The 11569-nt window shown below is 29.1% G+C and overlaps 2 protein-coding genes across 2 annotated transcripts; one reads left to right on the top strand and one right to left on the bottom strand.

Annotated features, from left to right (window-relative positions):
- Positions 1 to 3490: 3490 nt before the first annotated feature.
- Positions 3491 to 8785, bottom strand: LOC113366147 (polycomb protein suz12-A-like). Its single transcript, XM_026607711.1, has 11 exons — positions 8466 to 8785; positions 8303 to 8349; positions 7948 to 8235; positions 7004 to 7175; positions 6809 to 6943; positions 6227 to 6672; positions 5990 to 6124; positions 5790 to 5905; positions 5525 to 5710; positions 4935 to 5427; positions 3491 to 3608 (listed from the first exon to the last, which is right to left on the bottom strand). The coding sequence occupies exons 1-11, from the start codon at positions 8563 to 8565 to the stop codon at positions 3513 to 3515; spliced, it is 2214 nt and encodes a 737-aa protein (XP_026463496.1). The 5' UTR covers positions 8566 to 8785; the 3' UTR covers positions 3491 to 3512.
- Positions 8786 to 10298: 1513 nt separating this feature from the next.
- On the top strand, positions 10299 to 11120 carry LOC113366154 (MAPK regulated corepressor interacting protein 2-like). The gene is made up of 3 exons (XM_026607719.1): positions 10299 to 10530; positions 10696 to 10795; positions 10864 to 11120. Exons 1-3 carry the CDS (start codon positions 10487 to 10489, stop codon positions 11011 to 11013), a joined length of 294 nt encoding a protein of 97 aa, XP_026463504.1. The 5' UTR covers positions 10299 to 10486; the 3' UTR covers positions 11014 to 11120.
- Positions 11121 to 11569: the final 449 nt, after the last annotated feature.

The following is an 11569-nucleotide window of genomic DNA, read 5'->3' as shown; positions in this document are numbered from 1 at the left end:
GTATTTATGTTATTATTAAAAACATTGCTGGTATTTTTGTCAACTCCTACTTATAATTATTCAAATATACGTATTTTATCTTAACTAATTTTTGTTGTACTTATCAACACACCATGTGTTTATTTCAATTTGATGGAATGTGTAATATTTGTTGTATTACACACTAATATAGAGCCTTTGTTGTGTAAAGGTTAAGATTGTGGGCTAGCAAAATTTTGTCCTGGTGTTGTCCCAAGCAGTGTGATATCAAATTTTAAATTGCAGTTGTAGACCTCATATGAAATCTCAAGTAAAAATTGCCTTTCGAGTGCATTGTTGCAACTCTATTATATATACATAACTAATATAAGTCTACACAAAAAAGGAGAGTGGTTGATCATGAAAAACAGTAGGTTAGGATGTACGATAGCGAACACAGAATATAGATCGTATTGCTGATCAAATAAACATATATATACATATATATATATATATATATTTTATATATATATATATATATATATATATATTTATATGGCGCTAGAAGAATGTGCATATCCATATATGCACTTCTTCTTCGCACGCGACTGTGACATATATTGATCTGCAATCAAACAGATCAAAAAAACCACCAGATCCAAACTGTTCTTGTGTCATCAATCAGCAAGTTCGTCATTTTTTTTACCATATTGAAGTAGTTTCACCAATTTCTTAAACAAGTTGTTTTTTCTTGAAGAATAACGTTTAATAAAATAAAATTGCTATAAAATAAAATGAATGTTTTCAACTATTTTTCTCAGTTTTGAAATCAAAAACATTAATTAAACAAATTACCGATATTATTTGTTGTTGCTTTAGAGAAAGTTCCTCTGCCTCTGCAGGAGAATAAATCAACGTATCTGGAATTCAAAAAATTCAAATCAATTCAAAACTATGTTTTCAGGATATATGTTCAGTATGAGTAACTATACTTTTAAAACCAATAATACTATAATTTTAAATAAAAAAATACTGATTCTAGAACATATGCTGATAATTGTTTTATATAGTTAAATAATTTTAGTATAAATAAAGAAAATTCTTCTTTTTAGGACCATTATAGGGATAATTTAATTTCTGATTGTGAACTATCGTTTTTGCCAGTGTATAGTCCTTCCAGTCTTTTGCCCATCTTACCTCACCAACTTGGTTTTAAATAGTCATACCTTATTTTTGCCTATATTCATTTGAGATATTCATGTTACTTACTACATAATTTTATTATTTTATTAATATTGATATTTTGCGTTCAACAAAACGATGTAATATTTTCTGTGCTGAATATTGACACACGTACAGTGCCAAAACGTACGAATTGAAGAGTTCAAATATTTATCATTTTTATTTAGATAATTTATAATCCTAAATACAAAAGACAAATGAGTAATACAAATAAACCTTAATAAAAAATCAGTATAATATTATTGCTGTAGAAAACTTACAATTGAGTCCAAAATATTAGAATGATCCAATAACACATTAAATTCGTAATGATGTAAAGAAGTGGTGATTGGTTTTTGGCAAAAACAGGTTCTGCCAAAAATGGCAGTTTTTGAGAAAAATAAGCATCCTAGTTATTATTCAAAAAACTTTCTGCTTGTGTTGACAAAACGATTATTTCTGGGAAAAGAAAATAAAATCCAAAAAAATGTTTTTTTCTGAATATCGAAAATAATTCGGATTTCCAAAATTTTAATTCGGTGCGGGCAATTTGCCTCGAAGTACGATGCCATACACCACTTGTTTATTAATTTCTTCCTTCAAATTTTAAACGTTTGCTTATAGTGAAGGGGTACGACTTGAGCAACTTCACTATATACTTATCTATTTAGTTGTCAATTATTAGTGTTTATAGGAACTATTATTTCTCAATTCCATCACCAAATACGATCCTGCTCTCGGATCTCACCATCAGATTCAGTGAGAGGAGAATGGTTAATGACAAATACGCGAATCTTTTTTATATTATGCGATATGTCACAACATGAAAAGGTGCGAAACTACTTTATATTATTATTAAATATGATTTCTGAATTGATTTGAAAGACTTTAGCTGGATGAGACGTGTGTCGTAAGAAGTTTAAAATAAAATTTATGTTCTGTGAAGACTTTCAAAGACTAAGGTTATATGTAACATAAAAGCTAGCCGCGTGAGATGTAATGTTTAATATTATTTACGATCCCGTGTACATAATAATATTAATCAAATACGACGTACAGATGAGCTAATGAGCTAAATTGTTGTTTCTCGTCAAAAAAAAACTAGTGGTGTATGGCATCGTGCCTTGAGGCAAATTGTTGAAACCAAAGTTGAAAATTTGAATTATTTTTGATATTATAATTCCTTTCAAAATCTTGTTTTGAAATCTTTGAATTGCATGCTTTATGTTCCCCAAGCTGTATTCCGTACGTCCAAATTGGAATTTTCGATATTGAAAAAAATTTGTTTGTAAATAAAAAATATTTCTTTTCTTTTCTTTTGCCAAAAACAATCGTTTCTAAAATAGGATTTTATTCATTTTATCAAGTTTCTCATATCAATAAATTAATTGTGATGCATTCTTTTCTTTAAACTTTAAACTTTAACATTCTATACAAAATTATCAAAAGTAAATTTTGATGTTATTGTAACAGTATGCTCTTCAATGTCGACATAAAACGAATTGTATATATACTTGGTTTCTAAAAATTAAAAACGCAAAGAGTTAATATTATTGATACCCAAATTATACAATATATTTATACACTTTACAATAAGTTAGTGATTTTTCTGTGACACTCGAAATTTTTTAGAAATACTTTAAATGGTAAAGCAACGTTTGCTGGGCCGGCTGGAATATATATATATATATATATATATATATATATATATATATTTGTGTGTGTGATTATTAAATATTTTAAAAGCAAGTTTTAAATAATAATTTGATATCGATATGTTGTAAATCCAGGTCTGTAAATAAATAAATTTCAACTGAAAATAAGACAAAACGTTTGATATTTCTAATGAACCTATATTTTCATTGATATAAAATACATGTCCTAATTTTTAATTAAATACAAATATTAAGTATTTAGAGTAATTGGGAACATAAAAGGCAGTGAATAATAATTGTATAAACAATTAGCGTTATAGATTAAAGGCAGTATGCAAGTATCAATTATTTTTTCACTATAGTGATTACAAATCACTTAAAATAGTTTCATAATAAATATTAAGTGTAATTCATTATAAATGTCACTCATCAACAAAAGGTGCTGTTTAAGCATTTCGACAATGCAAAATGCTTGTACTTATATAAATATTTAATTGCTTTGGAATAAACAAAAATATCACAATATAATTTTAATGAAATAATATAATCAAAAGTTTCGATCAATATTTCATTTAAATAAAATTGCCAGTGCTTTATCATAAAATTACTAAAATAACACAAACATTAAACTAACATATGTAGTAATACACACAGTATATAAAATAAAAGGCTTCGAAATTAACCCCTCGCTTCAAGTTTTGGCGCTAAAGACATTCGTTTTCTTTGCACAGCCTCACTTTGGGTATTTCTCAAATTCACCTCTGAGCGTCTTCTCTGTTGTGTTAAACATTAATATTATGAATTAAAACATGGTAAGAGCACTAGCAATATTATCTAGTACATTTTCTTGACATGACCATTTTTTTATATAAAATTCCATTTGGATTCATAATCTTAAGAATGACTGACAAGATTTTCAAGCACAAATACCTATTCATAGTTATACTTATTCAAAAGCTAAAATGCATGAATCATAAGTATAGAATATCATGTAATGTAAATGTAATGACAAACTTTAATGCTTACAAGGAGAACCTCAGGTTTACTCTTCTAGCAATTTGATAAGATTTCGCATAGTGATGAGGTTGATAGTCAAACCAAACGGTTCTAAACATTATAGAATCCCCATGAGAAGTGGTTCATTGAAAACATTAATTAAAACCTTAAAAAATAAGCTGAGCACAATACTAATATCATATCTCAATAGCTTAGGCATATACTGATTTTTTTTTATTTCGGAAATCCCATCAGCATGAATTTAATTTATTTTACTAAATATATTTTTATATTTAAATAGTTAAATATTGCAAGCACATATACTATACATTTTTACATTTAATATTAAATTTTTTATATATTTTAAATGCTGCTATATCCCGGACTATTTTTCAATACTTCAATTAATTTTCATAATTAAACTTCTCATAGACCTATAACATTTTAAACTGTTCATTTGGATTATCAACTCCATCACCATGCAAAGTTTCCTCAAAATTTCAGAAGAGGAAACCTGAGGTTCTTCTTGTTAGACTAAATTTAGCCTAATTGTAGTAATTACATAGAAAACTACTTTTTCAAGAAAAATTGCTCATTGTGAACTTTGTTCTTCAAAAAATTAATTAGCACTTTCACTATCATTATTTATATTTTACTGTAATTTATAATTCTATTGAAAACTAAATAAACATGTTTGTTTAGCGTTACATTTGTATTCACAGATAAAAGTATAAATTGAAAACTGTGACGTCAATCATTTATTTAAAAAGTAATAAAAATCGTAAAGTTAGATATTTTTCTAAACCAATCATTAAAGTAAATTATATAGATTTTAAATCATAAAAATTATGTTGGAGCACAAAGCTGCCATAAAATTATTTCATTATATTTGGGGATGTATTGACTTCGCTTTTTGAAACCGAAGATAAAATTATAACAATATTTTTTGCTGTTTATATGAAACAACAGTCAAATTATAAAGAACATGCAGTTTTACACAATAAATGTATTTATATTGTTGAAAGTAAATAGTTATGCTTTATTTCATGATGGCATAGGAATGGTAACTTAAATATTATTCATTTTAGTTAGGTAAATTTTTACCTGACTCAGCATAGCTCCTGGCGGGTTTCTCCTCAACGGCGTATCGGAACCATTAATAATATTACTCATTTTCTGATTAGGCATTTTTCTGCGTTGACTAACTGAATTTTCATTCATAAAACCACTCCTGCTATGGCTAGGCGTAGTCATTTTCCTGCGAGTCATTGGTGAATCTAAGTTTGTTTTATTGTTTGTGCCTGAAAAATTGGGCTTTGTTTCTGGTTGAGGTTTGTGAATGCCATGTTTCAACCAGTATTCCATTTGCTGATCGCGAGATTCTTGTAGTGATTTTTGAATATCACCAGATTCTTTGATTAAATCTTGAAGTCTTTGTATTGTTTGATACAGTATCTCGGGTGAGACCAGACCAAAATCGTGCAGAGAACACATATGTAATACAAAATTTTTATATAAATTTTTTTCTAGAAGTTCTCTTCCGCGCATTTGAATGAACATAGCACAGGCTAAAGGTATTTGGCAGTCTCCCACATACCTAGAAAATTAAAAAAATATATATTCACTTTGTTATTAATAATGATTGCGCAAAAATTATGAAGCCATTTGAACTATTTCAGTAAGAAAAGACATACCCGTATTTCATAACATGCAAATTCCACATTTTCATAAGCTCCTTTTCACCTTCATTAACATCTGTGAATTCGTCTATCATCATCATTGTCTTTTGCCTTAACCACAAAGGATCACTTTCTCCTTCTGAATCAACATCTAGTTCTTTAGGCTGAATCGGTAGGCATGTTATTGTATGATGATACAGACTAAAAATCAATAAAATCATGAATAAAAATATAATGAAGAAATGCAAGAATTTAATCAATTGTATTAAAATTATTTTACCGATTGTGACCTGTAATGTAAGGTCTTTGGCTGTCGCATTCATTTTCATCCAATTCCAAGAATTCTGATAAACTGGGTTTACTTCTTCTTGGTCGGCAAACTAATATATGTGTAACCTAAATAAATATACAACACAGGATTAGTGCTATTAAGTTGCCTCTAGAAAATCTTTTTTTAACCGGTTTTGAATTTTTACATACAATAGTTCTTCGAGTCGGTCCATTCCTTGAAAATGCAAATCCAGAAGGGCCTAGCAAATCTTGAGGTGCCCCAACATAAGAACCATCATACAACTCGTTTATAGCTACATCTATTCTAGCACATTGTGTTAATGGCTGAAAATATAATCAAACAAAATAAGTAAAAAAAAAAAGTATTAAATTTTTACGAAGAAGATTTCAACAGTAGCCATCATATTATTTTAGCGGCCTACTTACCACATATGTAAAGGTAAATCTAGCATGGCACAGTTTCAAATGTTTCAGTAGCGAATATAATAATCCGCAATTCAGACTGCACCAAGGACAAAGAAAATCAATACAGGATTCAGTTTGCTGTCTCAAATTATTGTTATATAAAAATTGATATAGAACTTGTACTTTGCTTTCACGTTTTACTAGCTTATCATTTTCTGTTACAATTGAATTATTATTATTGCAAATATTTCTATTCTCTTTGTTTGCTTCGATGTTATCATTTGACTTTGTATATGGCATTGGTCTTTCAACAGTCGGTGGACTTGGCTCTTGTGTCCAACACAACTTAAATTTCAATGTTGGACTGTGTTGGAAAATTTCAAAAGGTTTGGATTTTGATTCATGTTTTGCTTTTTCTGGAATCTCTGATATTGTTTCCCAGTTTGATAACTTCTTAGGTGATGTTGCTGGAAATAATAATAATTGGATACATCTTTTAATACTTAGCATCAATTTTGAATTTATATATTTTCTATCTGGAGATAGAGTAAATAAATGCTTTCAAATAATATTTTGTTCTATAAAATTAATCTTCATTCTTACTTTTCACATTGCATGCTATTTCTTGAAGGCGTATTTCATATTCTCCTTCAGTGAGTAGACAACGACCATGTTTATCATAAACAATCAGAGTTGATCCATAAATTTTACTGGTTTTCATTTTCTTTATTATTGGTTCTATAAATATATAAACAATATAAGATAATTGGTAACTCATTTATATAATAAATCAATTACCATCTGTTTGGCTAGCCGCAAAGTTAGGACACTGAACATGCAATAGTAGCATATAAGATTTCGATAATGGTCCTCCATTAGGCTTAAATGATTCTGATGGAATACTCAAAGCCGTTACTTGTGTGGGAGGGTTTGTATCACAAGGATTAAGGACTACTTCGTTAGAACCAATCTGAAATAATTGAATTTCATTTTATTGAATGATCATATTTGTATTAACTTAAAGAGTAATAGGCCAAGTCTGAATGCTCTAAGTAGATTTTTGGATAACAAAAAATTACTATTTTCTTATAAGAATTTTGAAATGTATCTGGTGTTTTTTAATTTAAGCCCTGGGTTTCACCAAAATAAGAGCAAAAAAATTGAATAATTAGTAAAACAAACCAGTATATATAAGTAAAATTGTACGTTGATGAAATAGTTCAAGTAACAGTTACTCTTTCTAATTCAAGTCTAAGACAACTAATTGAATAAGAAGAACACAAAATATTGATAGTGGCGATATCAAAGAAGAGCAAATAGCGCTTTCAATAATGTTCTTAAGTAGACTTCTGACTGAAATTATTGACCAATCCTTTAAAATGATTCAAATTTTGAAAGGAATTCAAAAGCAAGACAGAATGTTAAAGATTATTTATCATTTATAACGAGAGGGTTATAAAAGAATGCTGAAATAAAACTCAAACTGCATTAGAAGCCTGTTTGACAAAGGCAAAACATTCAGTAATGATCTGAATTCAAATTTTATTTATTTTTAAGTACTCATACTGGCTCTACCCAAATCCCATAGCGACTTTATTTACATGTTAAGATAGTCTCATTTAGCGCTATTTTGCTTCAGGTTCAACTTTGTTGAAATGTGCTAAGTGTTATAGTATGGTAACAGGTTACATTTGCAATTAATTGTTTAGAGACAAAATATTATAAAGTAGTAAAGCATTTACCAAGCTCTGCATAAGAGTTGAAGTGCTATCCTTCCTCTTCTTGTGACTAATTTTAAGTAAAGAAATCTCAACTTTAACAGATTCGAATTGCTCATCAAGAGTTTTATCATAAAATCCAAGGAAGGTTAATGTCATATAACCTCCTAAGCTAAGACGACAAGGCAAATCGCCTTTATTTTTTTCCAGCACTTGTTCAAGCATCATATCAACTTTAAAAGTTCTGCGTGCTTTGTGATTTCTGGACATGCGCTGCTTCATATACAGTAATGTCCGATTGATAAAAATAGGCTAAAAAATTGGAATTCATGTATTAAGTGATACTATTACTTTTATTTTGTTGGTTTATAATACTCACACAAACAATGTTTCTTGTTCTTAAGTAACGATAAATTTGTGTAGGCTCTAAAATAAATCAGAAAACATATAGGTTAAAATTTATTTTAAAATTAAAAGCACATATATGAATCATTTATTTGTTTACGTATGCAACATAATATAATATTTGTTTGATAACATACTTTCAAAAGCTTGCAAAAACAATTCATGATCCGCCTGAATGTGATCCATTCGCGGGTTTTTCGACGGCTCCGCGTCTCTGTCTTTACGTTTCGGTGGCATATTAATTGATTTTTAAATATAGATATCAATTAACAAAATGCTGTAATTAACGTCACATGCATAACAAAGTAAAAACTAGTAAATTTCAAAAACAAACAAAACAGGATTAATATGTTGCTACAGCATCTTTGCACTCGATGGTTGCACTTCTAAGCACTTCACTATTTACAAAATTGACACATTGACACTGACTTCTTTTCATATGTAACTGACACATAACCGACTAACATATCGCAATAGCGACGCGTTCGCCAATTGGCTGGCACTGACACATAGTAGGCCAGCCGGTCAAAAAAATTATTTCTTTTAACAAATTACTTCTCTTAACACACTCATCATAGATAGAAGAAGTGTATGGATTTAATCTTGTAATGAATGATAACTTTAACTAATTTTTGCAAACTTTGACAAATTTTTAAAATTAAAAGACTTGTCGTAGGACCGTAATATTTTAGTATGATCTATAATTCAAGAAAAATCGTCGATTTTTTGAAGTAAAACTTCTTTAGGCGCGATATGGGTGTAAAAATTTTTAGGCGCGACACGGGTGTAAATCCGTACAAATGCAACGAAAATGCCAACGTGTAGTTGAACACTACGACGCCGTAAGCGCTGATGTCGCGAGTATCCACTCCCGTCATGTCATGCGTAAGTCGAGCGCTAAACCCTATATGAACTTGCATTAATTGAATCACGTTTTTTTTACAAAAGAAGAGGTTGCTGTATTATGTCCTCATGGAATAAGACTTTTCTTAGAGAATAAATGTGCCATGGAATATAATAAATTTATATTGAATCCCGTTAAAGACAAAATAATATCTACTGCCACGGATATTTATGTAGGTTGCCATGCGACAGATCAACAATCATACATTCGTCAGCAGTTTCAAAAAAATCGGTTATTGATACCGGGGCTTTGCCGTATGAAATAATTTTAGTTCTGAATAAATTTTACATAATAACTAATATTGATGTAAGTGATGGCTTAGCTAATGGTTGTGTGGGAAAATTAGTGTACATAGAACGTGGCGATAATGATGAACTTCTACGTTTATGGTTTGAATTTCCCGGTAAGATAGGTAACAAAATTAGGAAGAAAGCTTCACATCATATTCAAACTCTTAATGTCAGTAGGACAGCTGTGCCGATGCTCAGGAGATCTTATTATTATTGATGTTATATGATTATTAAAAGATGATTTTTAAAATTCAAATATGATGTTTTTTTTATTTTTATCTTAATTGCCTACTCATACAATATTAAAAGTTTTACTTCAATCGCGTGTGATCCTTACGCGCACTCTTTTTTTTAATATTTTAATACGGCCCGTCCAGTTTTCATCGAGATACATTGAATGGCTTTTAAATTTTTTAAATCGGTCTTGCCGTTTTTGAGAAAACGTCGATTTACGGCAAAAAATCTGTTCACATACACACACATACATTTTCCAAATTTGGTCTCATTCGATTTAGGATGGCTTGAAACATAAAATTAGCAAACCTGATTTTTGGATGAAAACATAAACTTCTCCTTCGAAAAGTTAAAAATCTGTTCTAACAAGTTGAAAAAGTGCTAAATCTATATTTTGCCTGAAAATAAAATGCCACTTACTTTTAGCGATACTTTACATTATAGGTTATGGAAGATAATTCAGTTTTTTTCGACCAGCTCTTCATTTATACTTAATAAGCAGCCTGCTAGTGACAGCTGTCACGTTTGTTGGCATTCGATGGCGTCCATTGCCGTTTATCAAAACAAAGCTCTCTAAAGTAATATCTGACAAAGCATTTATCAAGGGTCAATTAGTAATTGCTAAATATCGTGATAATAGTTTTAAGTATTTATGTTAATGTAGGATTCTTAAGTATTCTTTTACGAGCTTGTTTTAATATATTCATATATAGTTTTGACTTATAACAATATGGAAAAAATGGATCGTTTGGACCGAAACGTACGAGATGTAAGGTAAGGCCATTTCTTTTACTTATCTTGTTATGACTCATACTGTAAATGAGTATTGTTTACAGTAGAATGAGGTTTATAAAATCATGTTTGTATTATAATTAATGAATGTAGAATTAAACTTTGTCTAAATTATATTATACTTTCATTTTTAAAAATTACTTATAGCTCTCGAGGTATTAGTTCAATTGGACCCAAAAGAATGGTCCCTAAAGATCCACCACAGCATGCAGAATTAATAAATTTTATTCATGAGTCTTGGCACAAGGTATGATTTATTAACTATGAGTAAATTTATAGTGTGCTGTGTCCTCGTATAAAGTAGTTGTATTTTAGGTAGCGATAGAAATTGAGCAAGGTGGTTGCAGCAGCACCTTGTTTTATAGAAACACAAGTACAGATCCAAGGCTAAAAGAATTCAAACCCTTTGACTTGGAGAGTTTCTGGGGTCGTCGCATGGTTCAAAACTTCAGAAACCATCCATAAAAATGGAAACAAAATTGTCCATATAAAAGGTTATTGTATAAATTAGGAATTTCTTCAATACGTTAGAAATTTGGTGTGTATATTTTTATTATTTATATTATGACACATAGTAATTATTTTTTATACTATCGATTTTGTTTCATGTGTAAAAAGTTTAGCAATTGTACTATATTTTTAACCATATTTTGTAAGTATTACTAAATGTTTGAAATATGTACGTCATTGTGACTTTTATACAATTTTTTCTATGATGTGGAGATGGGTGTTCATTAAAATATGTTTATTGTTGCATATGTTTTAAATTTGAAACTGTTTTCTGAGAAAACGTGTAAATAAAACGTTCTGGGATTATTGTTTAAAAATGGAAAGTTGACTATACAAAACTTGTGTAAGATATGAATTTTACATATTAATTTATTATGTATATTATTTTATTTTACAATTATTTTATCTTGTAGAAATGCATAAATATTCATATTTTATCAAGTCTTTTATTTTGGTTCATAATAATTCATATGACATTGATATTAATTAAATTATGTTATTGTATTAGAGC

The sequence above is a fragment of the Ctenocephalides felis genome, unplaced genomic scaffold (assembly GCF_003426905.1).
Source record: "Ctenocephalides felis isolate EL2017-DRISC unplaced genomic scaffold, ASM342690v1 CF-g0.4_SCAFFOLD_01170, whole genome shotgun sequence".
Lineage (NCBI taxonomy): Eukaryota > Metazoa > Arthropoda > Insecta > Siphonaptera > Pulicidae > Ctenocephalides > Ctenocephalides felis.
Note: the sequence above shows the minus strand (reverse complement) of the source record. Positions and strands in the feature narration are given on the sequence as shown.

Coding starts and splice junctions, on each gene's coding strand:
- LOC113366147 (XM_026607711.1), bottom strand. CDS start 8,565: ATGCCACCGAAACGTAAAGACAGAGACGCGGAGCCGTCGAAAAACCCG. Junction 8,236..8,302: donor GAACAAGAAACATTGTTTGT/GTGAGTATTATA, acceptor CCAATTTTTTAG/CCTATTTTTATCAATCGGAC. Junction 6,125..6,226: donor GATTTACCTTTACATATGTG/GTAAGTAGGCCG, acceptor TTATATTTTCAG/CCATTAACACAATGTGCTAG.
- LOC113366154 (XM_026607719.1), top strand. CDS start 10,487: ATGGAAAAAATGGATCGTTTGGACCGAAACGTACGAGATGTAAG. Junction 10,531..10,695: donor CGAAACGTACGAGATGTAAG/GTAAGGCCATTT, acceptor AATTACTTATAG/CTCTCGAGGTATTAGTTCAA. Junction 10,796..10,863: donor TTCATGAGTCTTGGCACAAG/GTATGATTTATT, acceptor GTTGTATTTTAG/GTAGCGATAGAAATTGAGCA.